This window comes from Camelus dromedarius, chromosome 8 (genome assembly GCF_036321535.1).
Source record: "Camelus dromedarius isolate mCamDro1 chromosome 8, mCamDro1.pat, whole genome shotgun sequence".
Classification (NCBI taxonomy): Eukaryota; Metazoa; Chordata; class Mammalia; order Artiodactyla; family Camelidae; genus Camelus; species Camelus dromedarius.
Genome location: NC_087443.1, coordinates 49526436 through 49553751, shown reverse-complemented (window position 1 = coordinate 49553751; position 27316 = coordinate 49526436). Strand labels below are relative to the sequence as shown.

At 35.4% G+C, this 27316-nt stretch overlaps 2 protein-coding genes across 2 annotated transcripts in view; one reads left to right on the top strand and one right to left on the bottom strand.

Annotated features, from left to right (window-relative positions):
* Window positions 1-1377: 1377 nt before the first annotated feature.
* On the top strand, window positions 1378-12308 carry LOC105102852 (gastric triacylglycerol lipase-like). The gene is given in 10 exon segments (XM_064488187.1): window positions 1378-1465; window positions 1691-1774; window positions 1776-1818; window positions 2371-2560; window positions 3631-3740; window positions 6872-7008; window positions 8750-8896; window positions 9859-9930; window positions 10357-10428; window positions 12030-12308. Coding segments are annotated over 10 exon segments (1158 nt in total). The 5' UTR covers window positions 1378-1399; the 3' UTR covers window positions 12267-12308.
* A 1232-nt stretch (window positions 12309-13540) lies between these two features.
* Window positions 13541-27316, bottom strand: part of LOC105102826 (lipase member J) — a 33511-nt gene continuing 19735 nt past the window's right edge. Inside the window, exons 6-10 of the mRNA XM_010996273.3 lie at window positions 24867-25003; window positions 24342-24488; window positions 18590-18661; window positions 17045-17116; window positions 13541-16099 (exon numbers count right to left, since the gene is read on the bottom strand). Of these exons, the coding sequence (XP_010994575.3) occupies window positions 15866-16099; window positions 17045-17116; window positions 18590-18661; window positions 24342-24488; window positions 24867-25003 (662 nt within the window). The 3' untranslated portion in view covers window positions 13541-15865. The remainder of the gene's footprint in view (window positions 16100-17044; window positions 17117-18589; window positions 18662-24341; window positions 24489-24866; window positions 25004-27316) is intronic.

Below are 27316 nucleotides of genomic sequence, written 5' to 3'. Positions count from 1 at the left end.
AGCACCTTGACAGCAGAGAACATGCCATCACTTGATAGATTTCTTGGGCTAACCTTTTGGTTCTCAAATCAATGTTTTAAGGTTAGAGCAGAAAAGAATGAAGCTGTGGAAACTACAACCACACTTGGATGTGAGCATTTCAAATTGAGAGTAGGGCAAAATAAAAATCTGAAACTTTGAAAAATTACAGGGCTTGGAATGAAATAGAGTGGAGAAATTCCAAGGTGGGAATTAAATTCCATGTTAATTCAGGCATCCCTTCGGGAAACTATCCATTAAGGTGACCTGTTGATGTAGAATTTTGCAGAGGAATGAAGAGGAATTAGGACACATGAGTTTGAAATGGAACAATTTTCACTGATTAAGTCATATGCATCATGTGTAGTACAGAGAGTGAACAAAAGAGTTATTTCAAGCTCATCTTTGAATCTAGATATTTAAAGCAATAATGCAAAAGTTTCTCTGTATTGTCAATGTTGAGTAACAATTAGTCTACCATTTTGAGGGGATTAAAGGAAGTTCTCACATAGAAAAGAGACAGTGAATCATGAACTGCCTTGTTTCATTCACAGTTTCAGCAAAGAGGATCATTTCCAGTATTAATTTTTTCTCCTTTTTCTGACAGATGAGGTACATTTTTCTTGGACTGATAGAACAAAATAGAACAATTGAGTGGCTTAAAATAACAGAAAACTATTGTCTGAAATTTGTGGAATCCAGGTGTTTGCAGGTCATGCTTCCTCTAGAACTTTCATGGCCCCTTCCTAGTTTCTGGCTGTTTGTCAGCAGTCCCTGCTGCTCCTTGGCTTGCAGCTGCGTAACTTCAATCTCTGCCTTCACCGGCACGATCTGTTCTCCCTGTGTGACTCTGTCTTCACATGGCCATCTTCTTACAAGGAGATCACTCATACTGGATTAGGAGCTCACCCTACTCCAGTATTACTTCATCTGAACAAATTACATCCACAATAACACTGTTTCCAAGTCCACTGGCATTCTGAGGTACTGGGGGTGAGGAATTAAACATCTTTTTTAGTGAGGTGTCAGGGGGAGAGCAACTCAGTTTATACAGATAGTAAATGATAGCTCTAACATCAAGTCTACAAGGGTAGGTTGATAGAGCAAATGTCCATTGGGGAAATAGAATCATGTGCATAACCAAAAATAAATGACCAGAATGGCAAAGGTGTTGGAAAAACCATCTAATCAACAAGGTGATGAGAAACAAGGAGAACCAGAGGATAGGCATGGTGATAAATGCAAAATCTGTGAAGCAAATAGCAAGGCAGCCCAATAACATGACTTTACCTTGTAACAATTAACCACAACATGCTAATAACTTCTTTCCCCTCATAGATTCAAAGTGTGGTGGCTACTTACAACAGTGTGTTTCATCCACATGTCTAGAAATGCATTTTGTTTATTTGATAAAAACACTGTAAACCCTGAAGCTAATATGAATGTTGTAAGTTACTCTTACCACTAATTTAAAAAATCTGTTCCAAAAGATACTGGCACTATTACTCTTATTAATTCTTTAAAAATTTCTTATAATTTTAAAAATTATAAAATCTGAAAGCTTTCTTTATGTAGTACATGTTACCCCAACCAATTGGAAGTTCTATTTTAAGAATCATAAAACTGCCAAGTGAACTCATGAAGCTAAATGTTCTGTCTTTCCTCTATTCAGAGTCAGATGATTTCCTACTGCGGTTACCCACGTATAACGTATGAAGTTATAACTGCAGACAGTTACATCCCTCAGCTCTACCGGGATTCCTCATGCGAAGAATGATGCTAAGCATTTAGGTAGGATTCGTATGAGGAAAAAAAAAAAAAAAAAGAATGTCTCAAATCCTGAATCAAATAGATTCTAGTCAAATACATTCTAATCATAGAAAATGAGATTAAGTTACTCATTTAAAAAACACCTGGAACCTCCTTGAATCTCTGAGATTAAGCTGAGGATCTGAGTGACACCTGATTTACACTGGCTTCTATGATGAGGAAGTGGAGCACACACTGGCCCAGGATTTTAGTTTGCTGTACTGGGTGGGAACTCAGACTCCTTAAACAGAAGCCTGACTTAAATTAACACAATGCTGAGTGTCCTTAGACTGTCATTTTTTCAATAGCCTTTTCAGGTTTAATTGGCATACAATAAATGGCACGTATTTAAAGTGTACAGCATTAAACTTTTTTCATCTGAGAAATTATCAACACAGTTAGGATAACAGATTCAAAAATATCCAACTCAAGCACACATTTAATTCTAGTCATGTGAAAGCCTACTTCTAACTTCATGTTTACAGGAGACTAAGGAATGTATTTATGAAGGTTTCAAGCAATTTTCTTCTTTAGGTCAGACAGCTGTTGTGTTTCTGCAGCATGGTCTGCTGACATCGGCCACAAACTGGATTGCCAACCTGCCTGGCAACAGCCTAGGCATCCTCCTGGCAGATGCTAGTTATGATGTGTGGCTGGGGAGCAGCAGAGGAAATACCCGGGCCAGGAGAAATTTATACTATTCACCAGACTCAACTGAATTCTGGGCTTTCAGGTAAAGAAAGGGACAATTAAAAATGGACAACTGAAGACAAATATGGTGTTAAAAAGAAAAAAAAAAGCATGGGTATTCACCCCTTCCAATTCAGTCTCATTTTAACAAATTACAAACCAAGTAAGAGGAGAAGGAAGCCATTTGCGTTTTAATCCCCTCTTGGATTCTTCCCCATCCCTCATTCCCAGGGAAGTCTTTCCTCCAAACTGTCTGCGATCTCAGTACCACCGTTACGTGATTGTGTTTTTCAACGTGGAATGAGCAGAATGACTGAAGCAAGGAAATTTGTTGCCTCCAACAGTTTCTGAAAGGAATATCTATTCGGATTTAAGAGGATGTTAAACTCAGTTGGAGTTCGTGAACAGCATTTGTCATCATCAATAATCAACTGGTGGGGGAAGACAATGAAATTTGGACACCATGGAGAGATTATCTAAGATTTTCTATCAGTGGCCCACTTGTGCCTTATTCCTGGAAGTTACTAAGGAAACGGAGAACGGAAGAGAATTTGGCTGATGACACTGAGGCATAAAAGTTCTCTGAAAGTTCTGGGAACTGGAAGGAAGCCCACATCTGGAGGAAGAGGGAGAGGGACAGGAGAGATGTGAGGTGCTGACAAGGGCCAGGTCAGGCAGGACTGTGAAGGTCATGGTGAGGGCCTTGGAGCCCCTTCTAAGTATAATGAGAAGCCACTGGAAAGCTTTCAACTGGGGAGTGGCATAATTTGTTTTCATTTTCAAAAGACCATTTTGGCTGATTTGTAAAGAATAAAATAGAGAGGGAAATGGTTCATAGTACATATTAAATCTGACATTCACTTTCAGTGATAGAAATAGTCCCCAGCTAGAGGTACTATTGTGTTTGGATTAAATTTGAAGCTGTAACACTGTGCTTCAGAAATGATGTCAGATCTTTATAAGAAGTCAACTCCAAAAGCACTCACTAATAGTCTCTAAGCAACAATCCTTAGAGAATCTAGTTTTCTATTTCTCAAAGGAAGCCTTAGTTATAAATGTTTGTCTTTTAGAGTTTATAGCAAAGTCAGGTCTTGATTTATTTTTTTCTTACAGCTTTGATGAAATGGCTAAATATGACCTTCCATCCACAATTCACTTCATTTTAAATAAAACTGGACAGGAGAAGCTACACTATATTGGCCACTCCCAGGGTACCACTATTGGTAGGTAAAAGCATGTAGTGGGCAGTTTAGCTCATATGGCCTTTCCCACTGGCCATGCAGACATGTTTGTCATGCTAATTGCTTAAATACTCAAAGGAATGGTACATTGAACTTATTTCGTGTCAAGACAAGCAGTTGTATTTATTTCAAATAATCCTAATGAAATTGTTGCATTGCATCTAAAAGCAAAATTTTTATGACCCAAGATGATCGAGAAAAGTTTTAGACATACTCAACATGCTCTTTTTAAAAAAGCACAGGAGTTGGTCCTAAGTTGACATAAATTCCATCTGAAGAGGTTAAATTTTCAGATAGCTTTGAAAAGTAAAGGAGTAAATTTTGGTAATCCTGAACATTTCCCACTTTTTAACAAGGAATTTGAGTCTATTGTTGACCATGTGATTGTGACACTGTGCTTTGCTGCCCAGGAATCCCCTCAAGTCTGAGGCATTCATTCAGACCCACCTGCATGCAAGGCAGCTCGTGATTTTGCATTTGCTTAGGAGAACCCAAGGTCCCTTCCCGGGACATCCTGCATTTAATAACTGGTCAACAAGTGGGTGAAGGCCCAGCTACCTAGTCCCACTGGTGAAGAGCCATCCCATATAGAGATGGCTGACGCCTTTTGGGGACAGCATCATTGCCCAGCTTCTCCCTTTGCCTAGTCCTGATTTTTGCCCTTTCCTCTAAAAGTGCTTTTCTAAAAACTTCCTGAGTACTAATCCTCATCTCCTTGGGATCATAACCTATTACACAGTGACAAAAACATTGGGAATCTCTTCTTCACTGAATTTCTGTCTTAAATTCAGCAGGTGAGATTGGCATTTTAGGATAAACATACACTAGGAAGAGAACTTTCAACAGGCTCCCCTGACCCATTTCATCCACTTCCCTGCATGTGTCCACATATGGAGATTCTGATGCTCACACTTGTAGTTGGAAGCAACGTCACTGGCTAACAGTGAGGAGCAGCATAAAAAATTCACCATCATTTCTCTCATTTGATCCCCAGTTTCTACCTTCTGCTTCAGCCTATTTCTTCCTTTTACAGATTCTCTCAGGCTGTCTTGAACTCACTTGATTATGCTTTTGTTCCCAACCACTCCACCAAAGTTGCTGTTATAAAGATTCCCTTATAACTTCTAAATCAATGGTCAATTGTCGACTTCATTTCACATGACTTGTCAAAGCTCCTTCCACAGTTGACTACATTCTTCTTCTAACACTCACTCTGCTTGTCTTCCAGAACACCAGATACTCCTGCTTCCTTTATGCTACTGTCATCATTATTTCCAAGTTTCTTTACCAGATTCCTCATCTTCCAAATTAATTGTGGCCCAGGGAATAGTCCTCGGACCCCTCCTCTTTACTGTCTGAACCCACTTCTTTGGTTATTGCATTTTGTCTTATGTACAGATGACTCACATTTTAAATTTTCAGTTCAGTTTTCTTCCCAAAACTCCAGATATGTATCTACAATTGACTGCCTGACTCCTTCACTTCAATCTCCAATAGCACCTAACACGAGTCCAAAAACTGAGTCCCTGCTCTTTTGGCCACATCAGCCTTCCTCACAGTCTTCCTCATCTTGGTTAATGGTGTCTCCACTACTCCAGGTGCGCTGGCCACAAACCATGGTGAGAACCTTGACTGCTCTGGTTCTCTTACACAGCGTGTTCAGTATACAAGCAAAACCTGTTGTTTCCACCTCCTAAATACATAGAAAAAATACCTCTAGAACCTAACCACGTATCATTATCTTTTCTTGATGATCTAGGGTCATAAAAATACTGATTTTATCTGCAGTGCAACAATATCCTTAGGATTGTTTGAGGTAAGTAGAACTGCTTGTCCTGACACAAAATAACTCCAACTTACCATTCTTTTGAGTATTTAAATTTCAAACATTTCCATTTTTCTTTCACAGCAGTGGACAGTTGGTTTTTTTCACCACACTCATAAATTTCAGGACGTTGTTTCTGCTTTCTAATTTATATCTCCCAATCTGCTATGCTCTTGGAAGTTAGGCAAGTATTCTTGTTAGAATTGTGTCTAAAGTAAAATTAAGTTTATTCAGAGAAGTCAATGGCCTGACATTTTATGGACCTACTGATACCTACTCAGGCTCCTTGTCTGTGATTTTTCCTTACTCTGGGTGATCTTCTGGCTGTAATCTGCAGTTAGGCAACTAGATAAAGAACTCAATAAACGCAGTGCTCTTGGAAAGACCATTCTTCCTCCAAAGGAATCAGGGTGAATATTATAAAACTGAGGTAGTTGTATAAATCAGAATGGTTTTCTTTCTAGCCATTCTTGACTTTTGTCAATATGTTGTTGTTAACAATAGGGAGGGATTGTCTTATGTTGTTCAGCTGTAAAGAGTTTAACTTAATAATCCTTTGATTACATCCCAGTCTATTTCTATGAAATCAATTAAATGTGGACAGGAGTTGAGTATATTTACTGTGCATAGATGTTGGAATTACTTCAGACTCCATTTGTCAAGCATTTACTATGTGACTAGCTCCTGGTAAATACTTTACATGATTCACCTCAATTACTTCCTAAATAACCTAAGGAAGCAATCATTTAATTAATTATTTAATTAATTAAATTAATCATTTAATTAATGATTAAATTAATCATTTAATTCTAGATGAGGAAACTAAGGCTCTTAGAGCTTAGGTGACTGTCCCAAAGTCACAAAGCTAGTAAACCACAGAAGCCGGTTTCAAACTCTGGTCAGATTTCAAATTTGTGCTTTAACTTTTCCACTTATTACCCTACACATATTGATGGTCAATTAATTCTCATTGTTATGAGATAAGATAAATTTAAACTCAATAAAACCTGTATGTAATTTAAATGATGACATTTTTGTTACCATATGATTATTCTAAAGTTGGCCTATTTTCTAAAGTCAGGTAAGACAGTTTATTATAACTTTTTAAAAGTTCTAGCCTCATGTCCCCAGAGAGAATATATGAATATAAAACAAATATACTAAAATCTGATCACTTTGCCAATTTCAGGTTGTCTCAGATGGCATCCTCAGTAAGTCCAAAGTAATGTCATACTTGTAAAATACACACACAAGCATACCTTTTCACGTGTTCCTTGTTCGGTTTCAGAATTTATCACCTTTTCCACCAATCCCACACTGGTTAAAAAAATCAAAGCCTTTTATTCATTAGCTCCAGTTGCCACATTGAAGTACGCCAAAGGCTTGTTCAAGATAATGGGACATATACCTTCGTTCCTTTTCAAGGTATGTGATTCCCTTTAACTGGATCTAATATATTAAATTGTTCATGGATTTCATACTGATAGAAAGAGAACAAAAACACTTGGTGGACAATCATGTTTATATCTAAGAATGAGAATAAACATATTTATATGTTATTTCTTGAATCGTGCTGACCACGTTGGAATCCCCATTACGGTTTATGAGAGCTGCAGTTATTTCTTTGTTCCTGATTACTTTGTGTGGGTTAGCAATGCCTGGGAATATTTTTGTTCCTTTGTACATGTTTACTAAGCACCCACACACCTCTGTCAAGGCTGTGATTCCACCCCCCAAGATATGGGAAGGGGAAATAAAAGCAAAACCAAAAGGTCAAATAAGGAGCCTGGTTCAAGAAAGTTGGGAAGAGGGGTAGGAAAGAAAGGGAAGGGAAGAGAAAAGGAGAGCAGGGGGAAGAAAGCAGTGGTAAACTGAGGCAAGGACTTCTAGATTCCTTTTCAAATACCCTTTTTCCTACTATTTCCTTCCTCTTTAAATGCAGATTTCATAGGGCAGCAGCACAGATTCCAACAGGCCATAAATATTAAGTAGGCATACATGATGGGGAATTAATCTTTCCCAATGCTTAATCACCAACTTCTCCTACCCACTGAAACCAACACATACACGCACATACAGTTTTGGTGAGGGGAACAGTTTACATCAGGCTACAAAATGTAATGATGCCATTCTCTTTTATGGTTGTGTCCTTTCATTTCTTTCACTCTTGATTAACACATGTGTCTAAATCCTAAGAGATTTTACCTGCAGTCCAACCTCATTTGTAAAACTTTTACTCAAAATTGAAAATTGTGTGAGGATCATGAGTATGTTTACTGCCTACATTTTTTTCAGAACGTATTTCTTATTTGTCTTCAGATTTTCAGGCGATGTAGAGAGAAGTTAAAAAGAAGCAATGGACCTTAAGTCAGAGACTTGAGGCTTGGGTCAGGATTCTAGTTATAACTGAGTTCTTATTAGACCAAGATTCTGACTATTTATTAGCCTTATGTTTCTCATGTATAAAATGGGGATAACAAGGTACAAACTACCAGTTATAACATGAATGTTACATGGATATAATGACAGCACAGGGAATACAGATACTACCTTGTAATAATTTTGTATGGTGTGCAATCTTAAAAATGTGGAATCACCTCGTTGTACCCCTGAAACTACTATAATATTGTAAGTCAACTATACTTCAATTAAAAAATAATAAAATGGGGAAAACAAAATATCTGCTTTCCTGAAGAACAACTGGGGTGAGTCCTTTCCATTATTAAACAATGCATCCACTTTGCCTTTTTAAAGATTTTGCTGAAAATATGGCTTGGAGTCACCTCCTGATTTTTTAAAGTTATTTATTCCTGAAATTACACATCTTGGCACTTAATGATGAAATTTTACCATGTTGTTTTATGATTTTATTCCATAACTCTTAATACCCCAACTAGTCTCTAACTCTTTGTGTCTTATACTTCTTCTCAGCTGCCAGTACAGTCTTCAGTGCAAAAATAAATACCCAATATTGATACTAGCCCTGCCCACTCCACATCTTTATTGTGGAAATTCAATAAGAGAAAGCATTTAATCTTTCTGAGACAACAAATAGAAATATGAAAATATCATCAGTCTATTCCCATTTGTACTAGTAAACTAGACAAATTATTGAGTCTTTTCTGCAGCTTGATATTTGCAAATCCTTAATGATCTTTTTTTTCAGATTATATTTGGTAACAAAATATTTCCCCCACAAAATTTTTGCCATCAATTTCTTGATACTGAAGTGTGCTCTCAAGATGTGCTGAATCTCCTTTGCAGCAATGCCTTGTTTCTTGTGACTGGATTTGACAATAAGAACATGAACATGGTTTGTATGCAATGAAATTTCTAATCTAAATATTTTAAACAACATTTGAGCACTTGTCTCATCATCGCTTTGGAATGATACTTTTTTAGAACTAGGAATCACTTCAGAATGCTGTCCATGACATGCAGATAAACTCAAATCACAGGGCATTGCTCCCAGTTTGTCATCTCCAGGTTCCTTCCATCCCCCCATTGCACCATGAAATAAACAGCATGTAGAAAAAAATATAACACCTCATTTCTCACTTCTGACCACCTGAATAATTGGTGTGATATTTAAATTCTGTGAGAGGAGGCATTGAACCATATATTTTCCAGCCTCCTCTGTAGGGAAAAAATATCTAGGCATTGAATAAATGTTATTACAAATACTTCTAATGCTGACAGTCATGACCATAAACTTTCTAAAACTTATCTCAGAAAGACTGTTTGTGTAAGATATTGTCCACACTCTTTATCTTCTATTTCATTTTCTTTGTATTGAGTTGGTGTTTTAAAACACCTATGACAAAATCAGTATTACAAAGTAGTTAAGAACTTGGATTCAGGCTAAAAGCCTAAATTTAAATCCTATCTTTGAAACAGACTTCAGCTCCTCCGTCTTGATTTCCTTATCCACAAAATGAGTTGTGAAGATGAAATGAATTAGTATCTGTAAAGTATACAGAACACAGTGCCAAACAATATAGCTCATAGTATACCATGTTTTGCTACCAATACTGTTATGCATTGACAACTATCCTTACTCAGAATTATCAGTTTAGTTCTATACTCTGAAATTTAGCCCATTCAATTGCACTTCGCAAGCTCTAAAGTGATGTACAACTCTGTGAATCATAAACGTCCAGTAACACTGCGCTTAAGCACTTTACTTGGATCAGAAAAACTTAAATCTTAGCTGTTTTTAAGACTCTTAATATATATCTAAGTGTGCATATGTGTGCTTGTGTGTTTGCTTTCTAGAGTCACTTAGATGTGTATTTAGCACATAATCCAGTGGGAACTTCAGTTTAAAACATGCTCCACTGGATCCAGGTATCATTTCTCAAGTGCTGTTCAGAATTTTTGTGGCCCTGACCCTTCCTACTTTACCTAAAGCATGTTCTTAAAGTAGTCTGTCAAATGCTCCTGGTAGGGAATTTTCCTGGCATGTGACAACCAGTTGAGAGTAACTATTAATTCATATTAATGAAAATCATATGAAAACAGGCACTTTGGGTAACAAGAAATAAATGGCTTTTATGACTTGAATGGTAAGAAAAATTATTCCAGGCAAAGGTGCATTTAAACTTGAATAAGTTGTCCTGAATGATTAACAACCTTTATTTTTGGAATGAGAAAAATGTTTAAAAAAATAATTCAATTAAAAGTAAACTACTTGGAGATGCTTATTATTTAACTATTCACACAACCAAGTGATTTTTTAAAAACTTTACACATGTATTTAACTTCTCACATTAGGTTATTAGGTCTGGGAAATTCCAAGGTTTTTACTGGGGAATCCAGTATCAGAACATAATGCACCAGAAGCAGGTAAGCTTATGAAGTTGAAGTTACTCACTTTTGAAATCAAAGATATACAAGTTTAAAGATGAAATTATGATAACTTTGCAAGTATTTTCCAAAGAAATGTTGTTGCCCAGACCTAGGCTTAAGGAAGTTACAAAGTGGGTGATAATTTCCTTGGAATCTCTTCATCGTGTGAAATGTCACACTGGTCTCCATTTCTTCCACTGAGCCCTTGTGCCCCAGCGGCTGTGCCCTCAAAGTGCCACATCACTGCATGTGAGACCCCCCCCCCCAGAACTTATCACCCCTCACTGCATTAGACAGACCTGCCCTGTGTCCCAGACCCCCGCACGCTGTCTTCTTTCCAAAGTGCAATTTTCTGATAGCATAAACCACTAATTCTAACTGTTCTAATATGGAGCTGGAATCCCTGGTCTTTTTAAATAATATTCTCTCCTTTGTTGAGAAGTTTTTCCACCATATCCCAAACATTAAAGAAGTTTGGTGTGCTTGCAGTTCAAGGCTGGAAATATTTTTTAGCAGACAGGGACCCTGTATACAGGTAGATGTTTTGAGCATTCCTCCCACTTTTAGCACAAAGAAGCCAGGCTTTGCAGTTCATCCCATCTGAGATCAATATGAACTGAGACAATAACTTTTCATTTCTCCACCCAGACTCAGAGAGCTATTGAGAGTAATTAATGGGTAATGTGTATAAGCCCTCAGCTCAGAATAAACTGTCACATTATGAGAGGTTAATTTTGAATGAGGCCAGTACACTGTCATTTTTTAAAAATCCTCTCTCCTACTTCACCTCATCCCAATTTTTCTGTCCAAGTAGTACCTGAGCAACCCTATGAATTTTCTTCTGCTTCAATGACTAAATATCTAGAAGGGATTTATGTCTCTTCACCACAGTATCCTATCTGTAGAAAAGATGACCCAGCTTCCTTTTTTAATTTTAATATTCGATGCCTTTAAAGAGGCTTTCTCAACACCATCACATCAAACGTTTGCGGCAAAGACTTATTCCTCCAAACCAACACCTCTTCAAAACCCTCAGGCACAAGTCGACCTTTGCTCTGGGCTCTAACACCAGTAATCAGAGACTCCATCTTGGAGGGAGGGCCAAGTCGGGTGTGAAACACCCACTCTCAATTCCACCCTCCCTTCCACTAAGCCAAACACAGCTCAGGGTGGTTCAACCCACAAGGCAGTGACACTAATTTAAGAGCCAGAACCTAGGATCTGGAAAACATTCTGAACAGTGGCATATAAGTAAAGAAAAGTAGGTTTATTCTTAATGGATATTCTCCACACTTTTCCCTTTTGTCTAATATAGACATGAATATAACAAAGTTTTAAAATACTATGGAAAATTGCATATGGTAAAATATTTTGCTTTGCTGACTTGGCCATAACATAAGTTTAGGACAGAGAAAATTTTAGTATATTGAATTAGAAATCTTGAGACTATCTATCATCTTAAAAAGCTAGAAAAATTCTCAATTATTAAAAAAAAAACTAAGTCAATTAATGATAGCCAGTCCACACAAGGAAGAATTATTGAGTTTAAAGTACAGTTACCTATAGAAACTCTTGATTCTTTCTCTCTTGCATTTTAGCCCACCCCTCCTTACTACAATTTGACAGCCATGAATGTGCCAATTGCAGTGTGGAGTGGTGGTAATGACTGGTTGGCTGACCCCCAGGACATTGAACCTTTGCTTCCAAAACTGCCTAATCTCATTTACCACAAGGAAATTTCTGTTTACAATCACTTGGACTTTTTGTGGGCAATGAACGCCCCTCAAGAAATTTACAATGAAATTGTTTCCATGATTGCAGAAGATGAAAAGTAGTTCTGGATTTAAAGAATTATCCATTTATTTTTCCAAAAATACTTCCTTTTCTTACACATGTTTTTCTGTAATGTTTTAAATGAAATGTTTTTTTCCCTATAATTTTGATTTTTGAAGTATACTAGCATCAACAAACTTTTCGTCATTTTTAATTGAAAAGAATTTAAAGAAATCAGATTTTTCACTTGAAAATTTATCTAGAAATAATTGAGAGAACACATTCTTGGGGAGGTGAAACTTCTCTCCCAGTCCTCGTATTCAATTTATCTTCTAAACTCAAGGTAGCTAATGAGCCATGAATCAGGAATGTTGGAAAAGACAGTCCTGGGATTGACTGTTGATACTTCTTACGCTTACTTGAGGCTGAGTAAATTGCTCTCTATTGTCTACTGAGCTAAAGCTCGGTCTCTCCATCGGTGCTGTGGGCATACCACTTGCTCTTTTGTTAAACTCCATGAAATAGCAGGTTAGACCGTACACTGAACTGAAGTCAGCTCACTTTCCCTTTCTGGGGAGAAGAGAGCAAGCACAGGTCAGGAAGCAACAGGCAACCCCAGGTCAGGAGGTTGGGAGGTAAAGGGTGGGCTCTTCATCTTATTGCTCTTCTGCCCTCATATCCCCGAATACACACAAAATACGCACCAGCTAACCAAAAGAGTTTCGAAATCACTGCCATCGTCCTGGCCACCATGGATCCAGAAACGGTCCCACTGATATTTAAGTCACAATGTACAGCCACCACCCCTTGGTGCCAAAAAGAAAAAAAAAAAAAAAAAAAGGCAGACCCAGAGGGGCATTACACATGTATTGGGTCTATGTCACAGTGAGGAACCCTTAGTCTTATTAAGGCGGCTGCTAACCAACCTGTCCAGTCTCTGCCCCGAGAGAGACATTTTCTTTATCATACTGGTGAGGAACAAACCTGCCCTCTACCATGGAGAGAGACTTTACCTCTGTCTTCTAAGGCTGTTTGGTCTAGGTACACCCTTGGGAAAAAAAAAAAAAAACTGATCTGAGACATGCAGAAATACCTTAGTGAACAGTCTCCCTACATCCACCGTTGGTATATTATCTGAATCACCTAGAAGTCTTATTCAAACATGAATATTCCTGACATAGTAGATCCAGGGTGAGTCTAAAAATCTTCATTTCCAACAATTTCCCAGGTGACACTGATACTACTGGTCAGGAATTCCTACCTTGATAATAGTTGTAGATGAAAACTCAACTAACTATCAAGTTAAGAAGAAAAAGAGGGATTTAGTCAAGCCACACTGAGGATTATAACCTGGGAAGCAGATTCTCAGAAAGCAATGAGAACTGTTCCGCCTGTTAGAAGTCAAAGGCACAGTTATACATTTTCGAGACAAAGGATAGTACATCAAAATGACACACTGACGTTTTATTCAAGTTCACCACAAATACTAGTTCAGGTATACACTTACAAAGCCAGCAGCAAGTCAACTGTGACTGCCTACAGAGCCGGGAAATAATGCTATTCTTTTAAGAAGCTACATTGCTAGCATTAGAAGAAAACCATTGATCTTTAGAGTTGAGCAGATACTCTTAAATGGTATGTTTAAATTTCATTTTGCAATTATTTGATGCTAGTACATAAACATACAACTTATTTTTGTATATTGACCTATCCTGAAACATTGCAAAATTTTAGGATTATTTCAAGCATCCTGAATGATTTGATCTTTCTCCAGAGAGGATTTACTTTCACAGATGGCTAGGGTATTAGTATTCCCAAACTATCTTAGTATGTTGAAAATACATATGATTCAAAATAGAGCTATAGTTCCTGAAAGGGTGCTCAATTTCCACTTTGACTTTATTCCTAGGGTAGGGTACAGTCCATTGAGGTTCTAATCCAAAGCCTGAGGATGGAGGTTTACCAGAAACTTCCCATTGGTAGGCTAAATTGAATTTTTATTCTCTATTAATTTTTTTCAGGCTTTATCATACTTCTGGAATGAGCAGGTGTTGCTAGGATATAAACATCTAAGATGCTAGGCACACTTCTCTGGGTTTCTTTTTCTGGACCCTGTAATTTTTCACTGCATAAAATTTTAGCTGTTGTCTTCAAATAAATGCTTTTTACATATTTCCAGGTCTGAATAACTTAGTCCACCATTACCCAAAACTTCTAACTTATTCTTTAAACTTCAACATAAGTAATTCTTCTAGATAATTATCCTAATACATTAGCCTTCTTAAAGGATCATTTGAAAGCTTTGAAGTAACACATGCTATGTTACCATTCTTGAACTGTTTAAAAAGGTATCTTTAAATATGTATCCATTCTCAGTGTTCTGTTTTAGTACCAAAGGTTACCAAAGAAAGGAAGAACTTATCTTTAACAATGATCTTCAAAGTTATCATTTGCCTTCTCTTAGTTGCATTCACAATAATGAATGCATATATTTTATTTTTTCTTACTATCTATACATATTCCATTTATTTTTTATATAAAAAAATTTAAAGTTCATAAGCATATGTCAAGTACAATTTAGCAACCTAAAAACTGAACTTGACTTTCAATCTCCATTTTGTTTGAGGAAAAAATTTAATTTTCTAATTCAGTAAATTACAAATCGATTTTCTCAATCTTCATGTGGTAAATTCACAATTTTAAACTTCCCCTTTTCAATCTTGCTCTCCTCAAGGATTACAAAAGGCCAATGAAGTTAGGCATTATTCAGGAATTGGAAAGAAGAGGAGTTTGGCCTCCCCCAAAGCATAAATCCTTGCATGTGATTTTGAAGAAGGCTACAGTATCCCTTCATTCCAAATCCCAAGCTTCTTCGCATCTTCCAGAAATCTGTTGAACATGTCCACACTCTTCTGATGTGTAGGACTCTTCAATCTTTCATTTACTACACTGCAGTGCCTATTTTGCGAGGTCACCCTCAAGACTGCTGACCTAGAAATACACTTCAACTGTTATTGCTCTTACACAGTAGGCTGGAAAAGGCAACTGTAGTCTCCCTAAGCTATTCATTCTGGGAAATGAGGATCCCATCCAGTCTCTATGACCTCCCTACTTCTGAAAATGACCTTACGTGGGGCAGAAGGCAGCAACATTACACTGGCATCCAGGCTTTCTTCCTTCTTTCCTCCTCCAAAGTCCTTTACAAAGCTCAGAAAGTGTTTTTACTATTCATTAAGCATAGAGAAAAATTAGCTTTCATATCAGCAAGTATTCTTCTGAACTCTATTTTTTAGGATGTCATATATGCTCATGCTTCTTTGAAGAAAATAAAAACTTTTCCTCAAAAAGCCATCTCTTGCAATTGAAAATGTTTAAGATTATTTTTTCAGTTTTTAGTTATTTGTATTCTATTTAGAAACTTTACAGACTGCTTTGGCTGAGTTATAATCTTCCATTACCCCTGATATAATAAATGCCACTGATTTAATGAATTAAAAGCCTAGGGGCAATGCAAAAAAAATAAAAAATAAAAAAAAATAAAAAGAAAGAAAGAAAAAAAATCCAGACTTTATTTAAATAGCTGGAAAATATACAAAGTAAGAAAAAAATTGGATTTTAATAAAAATTATATAGATCCTTCAACACAGAGTATCATGGTTCTTTACAGATTGCCTTGGATAATGTCAATGATTTCATGGTAAACTTGATGATATACATCTAATCCAAACAAAAAATCTATGTGATTATAGTAAGAAATAGTTTTATGGTAAATATGGTTTCTGATTTCAGGAAGTAAAATGTTAACATCTTCAGGATCAGCCAGCAAGTCACTTTCACCACTCCAAGTTGCAGTGGACACATTCATGTTTGCCACATTGTACAACGGGGAAGTTGTCTAAATACGAAAAGCAAAAATAAGAGTTTCCCAGGGGATAATACATAGAAGGTGTTATTTACTAATTCTTTAAATGATAAATCGAAATAAAAATTTCAAATAAGCTTAATCTAAAATTATTATTAAGAAAGCAATGAGTATGAGAGAGTAGTTATTATAATTTTTACCTAGAAATAAATCAGGTACAAATCAAAATTAGAGAGTTTGTTCTGATTCAGAGTATTCAGACATTCCACACAGATCATTTCATTTTTATTTATAAACAATAAAGGTATTTTTTAAAAATTTTCTATGTCTATATAATTGTCAATATCTGTATCAATAAATGATAAATATTGGTAGTCAAGGTCAAATTTGATTTTATTGAATTTGATCTTTATATTTTACTTCAGAGTTTTACACAAGCAAACTACACCTGGCATGGAGTTTGGCTAAGGCAGAAAAGTATGACGGAAAAGCATAAATTATGAAGTAGGTAGACTTGGGTTCCAGTACTTCAAGACTTTTGTCATCATACTCAGACAATTTTTACCACTTCTCATTAACTTCTACTTTTTTCCTAATTATTGTATGTATTTGTCTTATCTTCCCAAGCACAATAGTTTTACAGTCAAGAACTATATTATGCCTTTTATATCTTATTTAACCAAGCACAGAGATATGTATATCATAAATAGTAATTTTCCTTTTGAGGGATGATGTATTATTCTATTGCTTGTCATTTTCTCTAGACTTATCAAAGGTATTTGTTGTTAAAATACATAGAACCCATGGAAAAGCCACTTTAGTTGAAAATGAAAATATGGATCCAAATCAACATGATCTTCATCTGCTGATCTTTCTCATCATGTTACTGTATTCTTGGGCTTTTCAGGTTAATTTTTACAGCAAAACAATCTCAACTGACCAGGGAGGTAGTTTTTAGTTTTATACATAATTATGTACCTGATTAAAATGAACCAAGTTCAGAACAGGACTGCCCCAGTCAAAAGCTTTCAAGTGACTAGAATTTAAAAGCTGAAAGAAAAATGGAAGAGTTAAGAATATACTCATTTGTTCATTACAGTGGCAGCTGATACAAGTCAGGTATTCATTGCACAGAAGACCTCTTTGTACTAAGTCTGTTGGTGTTTGTATGGGTGTGGTTCTGTGTTCTTTGCTTCCTTTACATAGGGTAAGAAATGGAAGAGCTAGGAGGTGGGGAGCAGGGGAATTTGCAGACTATAATTCTGCCATCTTCATGTAAATGCACATCTCCCCAAAGGCTTTTACCTTATTAAAGGGGCCCTCTGTATTTAGAGTAACATAAAGTCTCCCCTCAAATCCTCAGCGGCATCTAGAGGTCAAAAGTGAGTGTCTAGGACTAAGTGCACTAGGATTAAGGTAACACTTCCCTCAACATCCTTGCTTTAAAACACAAGGCTCAAGAGCACATCCCACATGCTGTTCACTGAGGTATACCATAAGCAAGGAACAGTGCAGGGCACACAGTAGGTACCTAATAAATACTGTTCCAGTGTATGAATAAATACAAAGGTTGCTTAGACTTCCCTGTTCTAGCTATTACCAGAAATAAAATAAACCTAAAGATAAGCTATAATAAAATTTTAAATTATTTACCTCAAAACAATTACTTAGCAAACATAAACACTTTAAATGAGTAAGCCCTTAACCAATATACTAATAAAACTTTAAATATATCTAGTATTTACTAACTTTAAAGAACACTCATAATCATCATATTTAATTCTCATAATATTTTTGTTAGGTCAGAGAATTATTATCAATTTTACTTTTAAAATTAAAAAAAACTGAATTCATAAAGATGAAATGATCTGGCTCAGTGTCACACTGCCAGTAAGGTTCAGAGAAAAAAATTCAATATCTGGTATTTCCATCTCAAGCACAGTGTTCTCTCTGTGATATTATCCTGGCTCTCAATATTAAGATGATATTCACACTGGATTTTTTTTTCTTCATCAATATTTACTCAACAAATATTCCTGAGTATCTACTAAATGCCAAGAACTCTTAGCCTTGCAAACAGAAAAGTGGACAAAACTTGCTCATGGTAATCATGGAGTTCCCAATTTAACACAGGAGAAAATGTAGTCTAGTAAAAGAGCAGGCACTGAGAGACTTGTGCTCTAGTCTTAGTTATTTGTAAAGAATTAGTTTTAAATATTTGGGCAAGTCAAACGATGGACATGACCTAAATGATCTCTAGTCTACTGTTCTGAATTAACATTTTCTTATTTGTAAAACAGAAAGTAATTATATTGCTCTGATAATTGCTTACATTTAGAGGATCTAATAAGTTATAATATTAACACATAGTATAAACTTTAAAGAATTATACAAATATGTAATAACTTCATTTTACCCTTTTAAATTTATCATTCTATGGCAATGGCATGAAACCTGGAATGATGAGATAAACTGTGAGTAGTATGAATAAAATTTTATCAAAGTACATTTTAAAATTTATACCTGACTCCAGTGGAGCATATTTTGAACAGATGTTCCTGCTGGGTTATGTGACATATAGACATCCATACGGCTCTGAGAGGTTAAAAATTATTTTTATCCTTAGTCCAAGAACAGAAAACAATCTTTGATATTTAGTAAACTAAATAATTTCAAGGAATTTTAATTTCTAATAAATAACATTAATAAAACAAAATCATATTTAAATTAAGTACATAAATGTACTTTATTAAATGTATAATTTTTACATTAATGGGGAAGCTATTACTGGTTTTCTAAGTTATGTGGTCCATTACTCTATACTGAAAACAATCAGAAGTGATGTAACACACACATATACACTCACTCAAACACACACACTTTTTGAAAGCACTAAAGAACTAAGAAGATAGAAAGAAATTAACAGGACAAATGGAAGAAAAAACCCCAAAGAACTGCAAGAGAAAAGCGAAGTACTGGAGCCACTTTTTTCTTAAGTTTATTTGCCAATCTCAGAAGATTTGAAATTTCATTTTAAGAACTTAGCTAGCTAAGGAAAGCAAAAAATCAGTCCAGGGCTTGCCAAGGGCAGTTAAGAAATTTAAAAAGAAACTCTTTCCATGATAAACTGGAGTCTCAAAGTTCTACACAACTCAAAATGAAGTTGAATCAGAAATATAGCAGTGCTCATGTCAATCTGTAATCTAGGTTTGCATTGCCTGCATACTCTCTGAGAACCTCAGTAAACAAGACATACAATGTCAATGTAATAATGTCGATGTAATCCCCACCCAAATCTCAGCACATTATTTTAAGGGTATTGACAAACTGCTTTCAAAGCTTGTATGGAGAGGCAAAAGACCCCAAACAGCCAACACAATGTTGAAGGGGAAGAACAAAATTGGAGGACTGATTTGACACAAACTAAAGACTTACTATAAAGCTACAGCAATCAAGACAGTGTGGTATTAGTGAAAGAATAGACAAATGGATCAATAGACCAGAATAGAAAGCCCAGAAATGGACCTCTATAAATATAGTCAACTGATCTTCGACAAAGGAGCAATGGCAGTGAAACAGAAAAATGATAGTCTCTTCAACAAATAATATTGAAAAAACTGGACATCCACATGCAGAAATAATAATAATAATCTAGACACAGACCTTATAACTTTCACAAAAATTATCTCAAAATGGATTACAGGCCTAAATGTGAAATACAAAACTATAAAATTTCTAAAAAATAGCATTGGAAAAAACCTAAATGACCATGGGTGTGGCAATGAATTTTTAGATACAACACCAAAGGCACAACCCATGAAAGAAATAATTGATAAGCTGGACTTCATTAAAATTAATAATTGAAAATAAAAAATAAAACATATAAATTAAAAACATTAAATTAAAAACTGCTACTCTGTAAAACAGAGTAGTATCAAGAGACTTAGCAGATAGGCCTCACACTGGGAGAAAATATTTGCAGAAGACACATCTGATAAAGGATTGTTATCCAAAATATACAAGAAATTTTCAAACTCCATAATAAGAAAACAAACAATCAGATTTAAAAATGAGCCAAAGACATTAACAGGCACCTCACCTAAGAAGATATAAAGATGGCAAATAAGCATATGAAAAGGTGTCCCACATCATATGTCAACAGGGAAATGCAATGTAAAACAATGATGAGATACCACTGCATACTTGCTGAAATGACAAAAATCCAATTCATCTGTTGATGGACACTTGGTTGCTTCCATATCTTAGCAATTGTAAATAATGCTGCTATGAACATTGGGGTGCAAATATCTTTTCAAATTAGAGTTTTCATTTTCTTTGCATATGTACCCAGGAGTGGAATTTCTGGGTCAAATGGTAGTTCTGTTTTTAGTTTTTTGAGAAACCTCCATATTCTTTTCCACAGTGGCTGTGCCAATTTACCATCCCACAACAATGCATGAGGTTTCCCTTTTCTCCACATCCTCGCCAACATGTGTTATTTGTGTTCTTTTTGTTAATAGTCATTCTACAGGTGTGAGGTGATAACTCATTGTGGTTTTGATTTGCATTTTCCTGATGATTAGCAATGTTGAGCATCTTTTCACGTGCCCATTGGCCATCTGCATTTCCTTTTTGGAAAAATGTCTATTCAGTTCTTCTGCCCATTTTTTAATTGAGTTTTTTTTTTTTAATGTTGAGTTATATAAGCTTATATATGTTGGAAATTAACTCATCAGCCATATCATTTCTACAAATTCAATGCACTCCTTATCAAAATACCAATGACATTTTTCACAGAACTAGAACAAATAATTTTAAAATTTGTACAGAAACACAAAAGACCCCAAATAGTCAAAATAATCCTGAGAAAGAACAGAGCTAGAAGGATCACACTTCCTCACTTCAGACAATACTACAAAGGTACAGTAATCAAAACAGTATGGTACTAGCACAAAAACAGAAACATAGATCAATGGAACAGAATAGAGCACAGCAATAAACCCATGCACTTACAGTCAACAAACAAGTAACAAAGTAGGCAAGAATATACAATGGAGAAAAGACAATATCTTCAGTAAGTTGTGCTGAGAAAACTAGACAACTACATGTAAAAGAATGAAATTAGAACATTCTCTAACACCATACACAAAAATAAACTCAAAATAGATTAAAGACCTAAATGTAAGATGAAATACCATAAAACTCCTAGAGGAAAGCATAGACAGAACACTCTTTGACATAAATCATAGCAATATTTTTTTTAGATCTGGCTTCTAAAACAAAGGAAATAAAAGCAAAAATAAACAAATGGGACCTAATTAAACTTAAAGCTTTTTGTGCAGCAAAGGAAATCATAGACAAAATGAAAAGCAACCTACTGAATGGGAGAAAATATTTTCAATAATTACTTTAAATATCAATGGACTATATGCTTGGGTCAAAAGACACAGACTGGCTGATTGGACAAAATCCACCTGTTTTGTTGGTATATAGGAAAGTAACTGATTTTTATATATTAACCTTGTATTCTGCAACCTTGCCATAATTGCCTACTAGCTCCAGGAATATTTTATTTTTTATTCTTCGAGATATTCTACATAGATGATCATGTCATCTGAGAACAAAGACAATTTTATATCTTCCTTCCTAATCTGTATTCTTTTTTATTTCCATATCTTGCCTTGTTACATTAGCAAGGACTATCTTTACGATATTGAAAAGGAGTGGTGAGAGGGAACATCCTGACCTTGTACCTGTTCTTATTGGTAAAGCTTCAAGTTTCTCACCATTAATTATGATGTTAACTGTAGTTTTATTGTAGATATTCTTTATCAAGTTCAGGAAGTTTCTCTCTATTCCTAGTTTACTGAGTTTTTATCATGAATGTGTGTTGGGTTTTGTTAAATGCTTCTTCTACCTGTATGGATAAAATCACGTGATTTTTCTTTTTAAGCTTGTTGATGTGACAGATTACATTAATTTACTTTTGAATGTTCACCCAGCCTTGCATAACTGGGATTTCCCCCAGCCTTGCATAACTGGGATTTCCCCTGTATATGTTTCAAAATAAAGTTTCTAGTTGTTTTTGCTCAGAGGACAGTTTTAGACTCTGTTATGCACTCATGCCCAGAAGTAAAATTCTCATAATGTATTTGTAATCGTTATGTCACCTCTTTTAAGGTTTTTGCCATCTGGCTACCTGGGGGCTTAAGAGAAAATATCTTTTTTTTTTCCCTTTGCAATTCACGGTACTTGGAACTGGTAAAAGTAAAGTTCTGACAGAATAGTTTAAAATGACCTTTATAAAATTTTTTAACAGAAACATTCTACAATTTAAACTCCTAGGTATTCATAGGATCTTAATTCTTCCTTGGGCTTGAAATAAGCTTCAAATATAATGTTTATCCTGAATGGCATATTCCAGATGTTCCTTCCATTAGAGGTCACCACTATTTATCCTAATGTGAGTCAGAAGCATACTCAACCCAAAACACTTAGCCCTACTCATCTTTCTGAATGAAGTTTACCTGCTTTCATAAATGTCTATGAGTAATCTTAGATATTTACCAGAGTCTCTACTTCAACTTTATCAGAGGTAGTAAGGAGGAATTCATTCTCTAAGGGGACTCAAATCATAACCACATACTAATGATAACTGTACTCCGATATCTCAGGCTCATTTCTCCTTATAAGGGTTAGAATGAATTTTTGTAAACCATCACAGAAGAATTACAAGAAGCAGACAAAGTCAAAATTTTGGGTTGTTTGATGGTACGTTTTCCAAGTTATACTGGTGAGAGTTTTTGCTACCTGTTCCTTCTTGCATGATAGCTTCCTTTCAGTTTTCTTACTTGATTTTCTATGCCTGAGTGACATTGGCCTGATTCTATGTACTGCCTGTTTGCAAATTGCAAGATTCTCTTTCAGTTTTTCATACTGCAGGAAAGAAATTCCAAGTCAGACCCTATCTTCCCCAAAGATCTTGATAGGCTCGAGAAGACTGAACTGAATTGAACTGTACTAATACTCTTACTGTTCCCATACATATGGTGTGTGAAATTTTTCCACTTCAGACTATCCCCAATTCTAGAGAAGTTAGTACACAACCATATTACAACCTATAACACTGTCAACTTTTGTTCCAGAATGGAGACCCATAAATTTAAAGGCTAAGAAACCAGAATAGAAGCTTTCCTAATAGTTCATAAAAAAAAGAGTTCACAAAGACACTATAATCACAGAAAATACAGCAACAGCCAAATACACTACCCCAAACATAGAATAAATGAATATGGTAAAATTATATTTATGATTCTTCCAGTCATTCCATGGTACCTTTATGACACTAGATGGACAGAAGAATATGAAAAGTCTATTTTTTTTTAACCTTTTATGGCAGAAAGTACACTGCTCATATCTTTACGGGAAAAAGGGAGAGGACTGGGTTCATTTCTTCTGCTATAAAGTATTTCTTTCAAATTTATGTAATTGTCTATGTTATACAGATAAAGCCCTCTGAGATTGGGGTAAGATCTTCTTGAGGTTGAATAAAATCAACATATCCTTGTGGTGTGAAAAAGCGTTTGGGAATTAAGAGAACACCTCTTCTTCTTTGAATGAATAAATTAGTTCTCATTGAGAACTTTCTTAAAAGGTCCAGGTGTAAGAACCAACCAACTAGTCCAAATGCCTCAATTGCTTCTGCCAAATCTTAATGTGCTGAAAAAAATCTTAGAATGAATGCCTACATCTTTAAGAGTATCTGTACACAATCAATACAAATGGCCTTGGCAATGGTAATTGGAGCACCAAAACAGTTTTACACTCCAGAATTCTGATGAATGCCAGAAGCATGTAAGATAACTGGCAGGTACCAATTCTAATTATGGAAGGATCAACAAGTAAGGAAAGGAGTGTTAGGAACCAGGATATAAGAGGAGGAGTTACAGAAAACAAGTGAATAAAAGACTACTCAAATACATGAAACCTCAGGAAACTAACAAACAATAGCAAAGACTAATAAAGATACTTATCACTGTAGTGGCTCTCTATTCCTTACAGAGATCAAGACAAATATGAAAGCCAAATAATCCCAGCAGGCTAATACAAGTTAGTTTCACAATGTTGGTATAGTCACAAAATCAGAAAGGCTAAGAATCTACCTATAAATATAAATGGATAAACCATAAAATGATACACAAGGCATAAAATAAGCACTATTAAGAGCTGCTTTCTAAAAATTGACAAAAAAATCTCAAATGCAACTTGTTCTCACCATATTTAAGTTCTTCTGGTCATATCCAGATATCATAAATAAGATATCACGACAAATTTTACCAAAAATCTTTAGTGGACACAGCTGAGAGCCAACAAATCTTTTAAATGAGGTAATAGGTAGGAAGTCTTTGTTGCCAGAAAAAGCCTGTAAAATAAATTCACTTTATTCATATTTGGAAAACTAAAATAATTAATCCAAAACTGATGTGGTATGTCCACTATATTTACAACCAAATGCATTATCTCACAGTTTAAAATATTTAAATTGAGGGACAAAACTTGGGAGCAGGATGTAGACATCGTTCGATTAATGGATTTTCTATCACAATGGGATGTCCAAAGGTATCATGAGTAAAATTCTATCCTTCTGTAGAAATGAGGCAAGAATCCAGTGCAGATGAAACCAAAAACTTCAATTCGTACACGTGCCTGTGCAAAACACAGCCAAGAGCTTTCATTGTTGAAAGTGCAGAATTATTATCATTTTGGGTTATCAACCACAAAAAGGAAAGGGATAACATACCTTGATCACCGACTTCCAATTGTATGCCATTTTAATTAAAGGGCTTTTTGAGTATTTAATGGAAAAAACTGGCGCTAAGGCAAAAAAGATTTTGATTCTTTCAGCTATCTTCGGTATTGTGGAAAATGTTACGAAGGCTGAAAGAAAATAAAATATAAATGAACTATTCTTAAGCAATTACGAGCATGTAAGAAATGACATCATGGTGAATAAGAGTAAGCCCTGAACAATTAATTTACATATTCATTTCTTAATTCATTTATCAAACATTTACTCATCACCCAATTTGAGACAAGCATATTGATCACAACATAATGCTGATTATTAGGATGAAAAACAAATGCGTAGATCATAAATGAGGATAATTCAGCAATAAATCCGTCTTATAACACCACAGTATAAAAATCAGAAACAATATTATACATTTGTATAACTGGCAATGGTGAAAATGAGGTAAGTGAATTTTTCAGTTAGATTAATCTTACATTTTAGGTCAGAAATTCAGTAAATGTTGAATTGTTTTCATACTTACTTTTTTTTAATTTAATTTAATTTTATTTTTTTTACATTTTTTATTGATTTATAATCATTTTACAATGTGTCAAATTCCAGTGTTCAGCACAATTTTTCAGTCATTCATGGACATATACACACTCATTGTGACATTTTTTTCTCTGTGAGTTATCATAACATTTTGTGTATATTTCCCTGTGCTATACAGTGTAATCTTGTTTATCTATTCTACAATTTTGAAATCCCAGGCTATCCCTTCCCACCCTCCACCCCCCGGTAACCACAAGTCTGTATTCTCTGTCTGTGAGTCTATTTCTGTCCTGTATTTACGCTTTGTTTTTGTTTGTTTGTTTTTGTTTTTGTTTTTTAGATTCCACATATGAGCGATCTCATATGGTATTTTTCTTTCTCTTTCTGGCTTACTTCACTTAGAATGACATTCTCCAGGAGCATCCATGTTGCTGCAAATGGCATTATGTTGTCAGTTTTTATGGCTGAGTAGTATTCCATTGTATAAATATACCACCTCTTCTTTATCCAGTCACCTGTTGATGAACATTTAGGCTGTTTCCATGTTTTGGCTATTGTAAATAGTGCTGCTATGAACATTGGGGTGCAGGTGTCATCCTGAAGTAGATTTCCTTCTGGATACAAGCCCAGGAGTGGGATTCCTGGGTCATATGGTAAGTCTATTCCTAGTCTTTTGAGGAATCTCCACACTGTTTTCCACAGTGGCTGCACCAAACTGCATTCCCACCAGCAGTGTAGGAGGGTTCCCCTTTCTCCACAGCCTCTCCAGCATTTGTCATTTGTGGATTTTTGAATGACGGCCATTCTGACTGGTGTGAGGTGATACCTCATTGTAGTTTTGATTTGCATTTCTCTGATAATTAGTGATATTGAGCATTTTTTCATGTGCTTTTTGATCATTTGTATGTCTTCCTTGGAGAATTGCTTGTTTAGGTCTTCTGCCCATTTTTGGATTGGGTTGTTTATTTTTTTCTTATTGAGTTGTATGAGCTGCTTATATATTCTGGAGATCAAGCCTTTGTCGGTTTCACTTGCAAAAATTTTCTCCCATTCCGTAGGTTTTCTTCTTGTTTTACTTCTGGTTTCCTTTGCTGTGCAGAAGCTTGTAAGTTTCATTAGGTCCCATTTGTTTATTCTTGCTTTTATTTCTTCTAGGAGAAAATTTTCGAGATGTATGTCAGATAATGTTTTGCCTATGTTTTCCTCTAGGAGGTTTATTGTATCTTGTCTTATGTTTAAGTCTTTGATCCATTTTGAGTTGATTTTTGTATATGGTGTAAGGGAATGTTCTAGCTTCATTGTTTTACATGCTGCTGTCCAGTTTTCCCAACACCATTTGCTGAAGAGACTGTCTTTATTCCATTGTATATTCTTGCCTCCTTTGTCGAAGATGAGTTGACCAAAAGTTTGTGGGTTCATTTCTGGGCTCTCTATTCTGTTCCATTGGTCTATATGTCTGTTTTGGTACCAATACCATGCTGTCTTGATGACTGTAGCTCTATAGTATTGTCTGAAGTCTGGGAGAGTTATTCCTCCAGCCTCTTTCTTTCTCTTCAGTAATGCTTTGGCAATTCTAGGTCTTTGATGGTTCCATATACATTTTATTATGATTTGTTCTAGTTCTGTGAAATATGTCCTGGGTAATTGGATAGGGATTGCATTAAATCTGTAGATTTCCTTGGGCAGCGTGACCATTTTAACAATATTGATTCTTCCAATCCAAGAGCATGGAATATCTTTCCATTGTTTAAAGTCTTCTTTAAATTCCTTCATCAGTGGTTTATAGTTTTCTGTGTATAATTCTTTCACCTCCTTGGTTAGATTTATTCCCAGATATTTTATTACTTTGGGTGCTATTTTAAAGGGGATTGTTTCCTTACTTTCTTCTTCTGTTGATTTATCGTTAG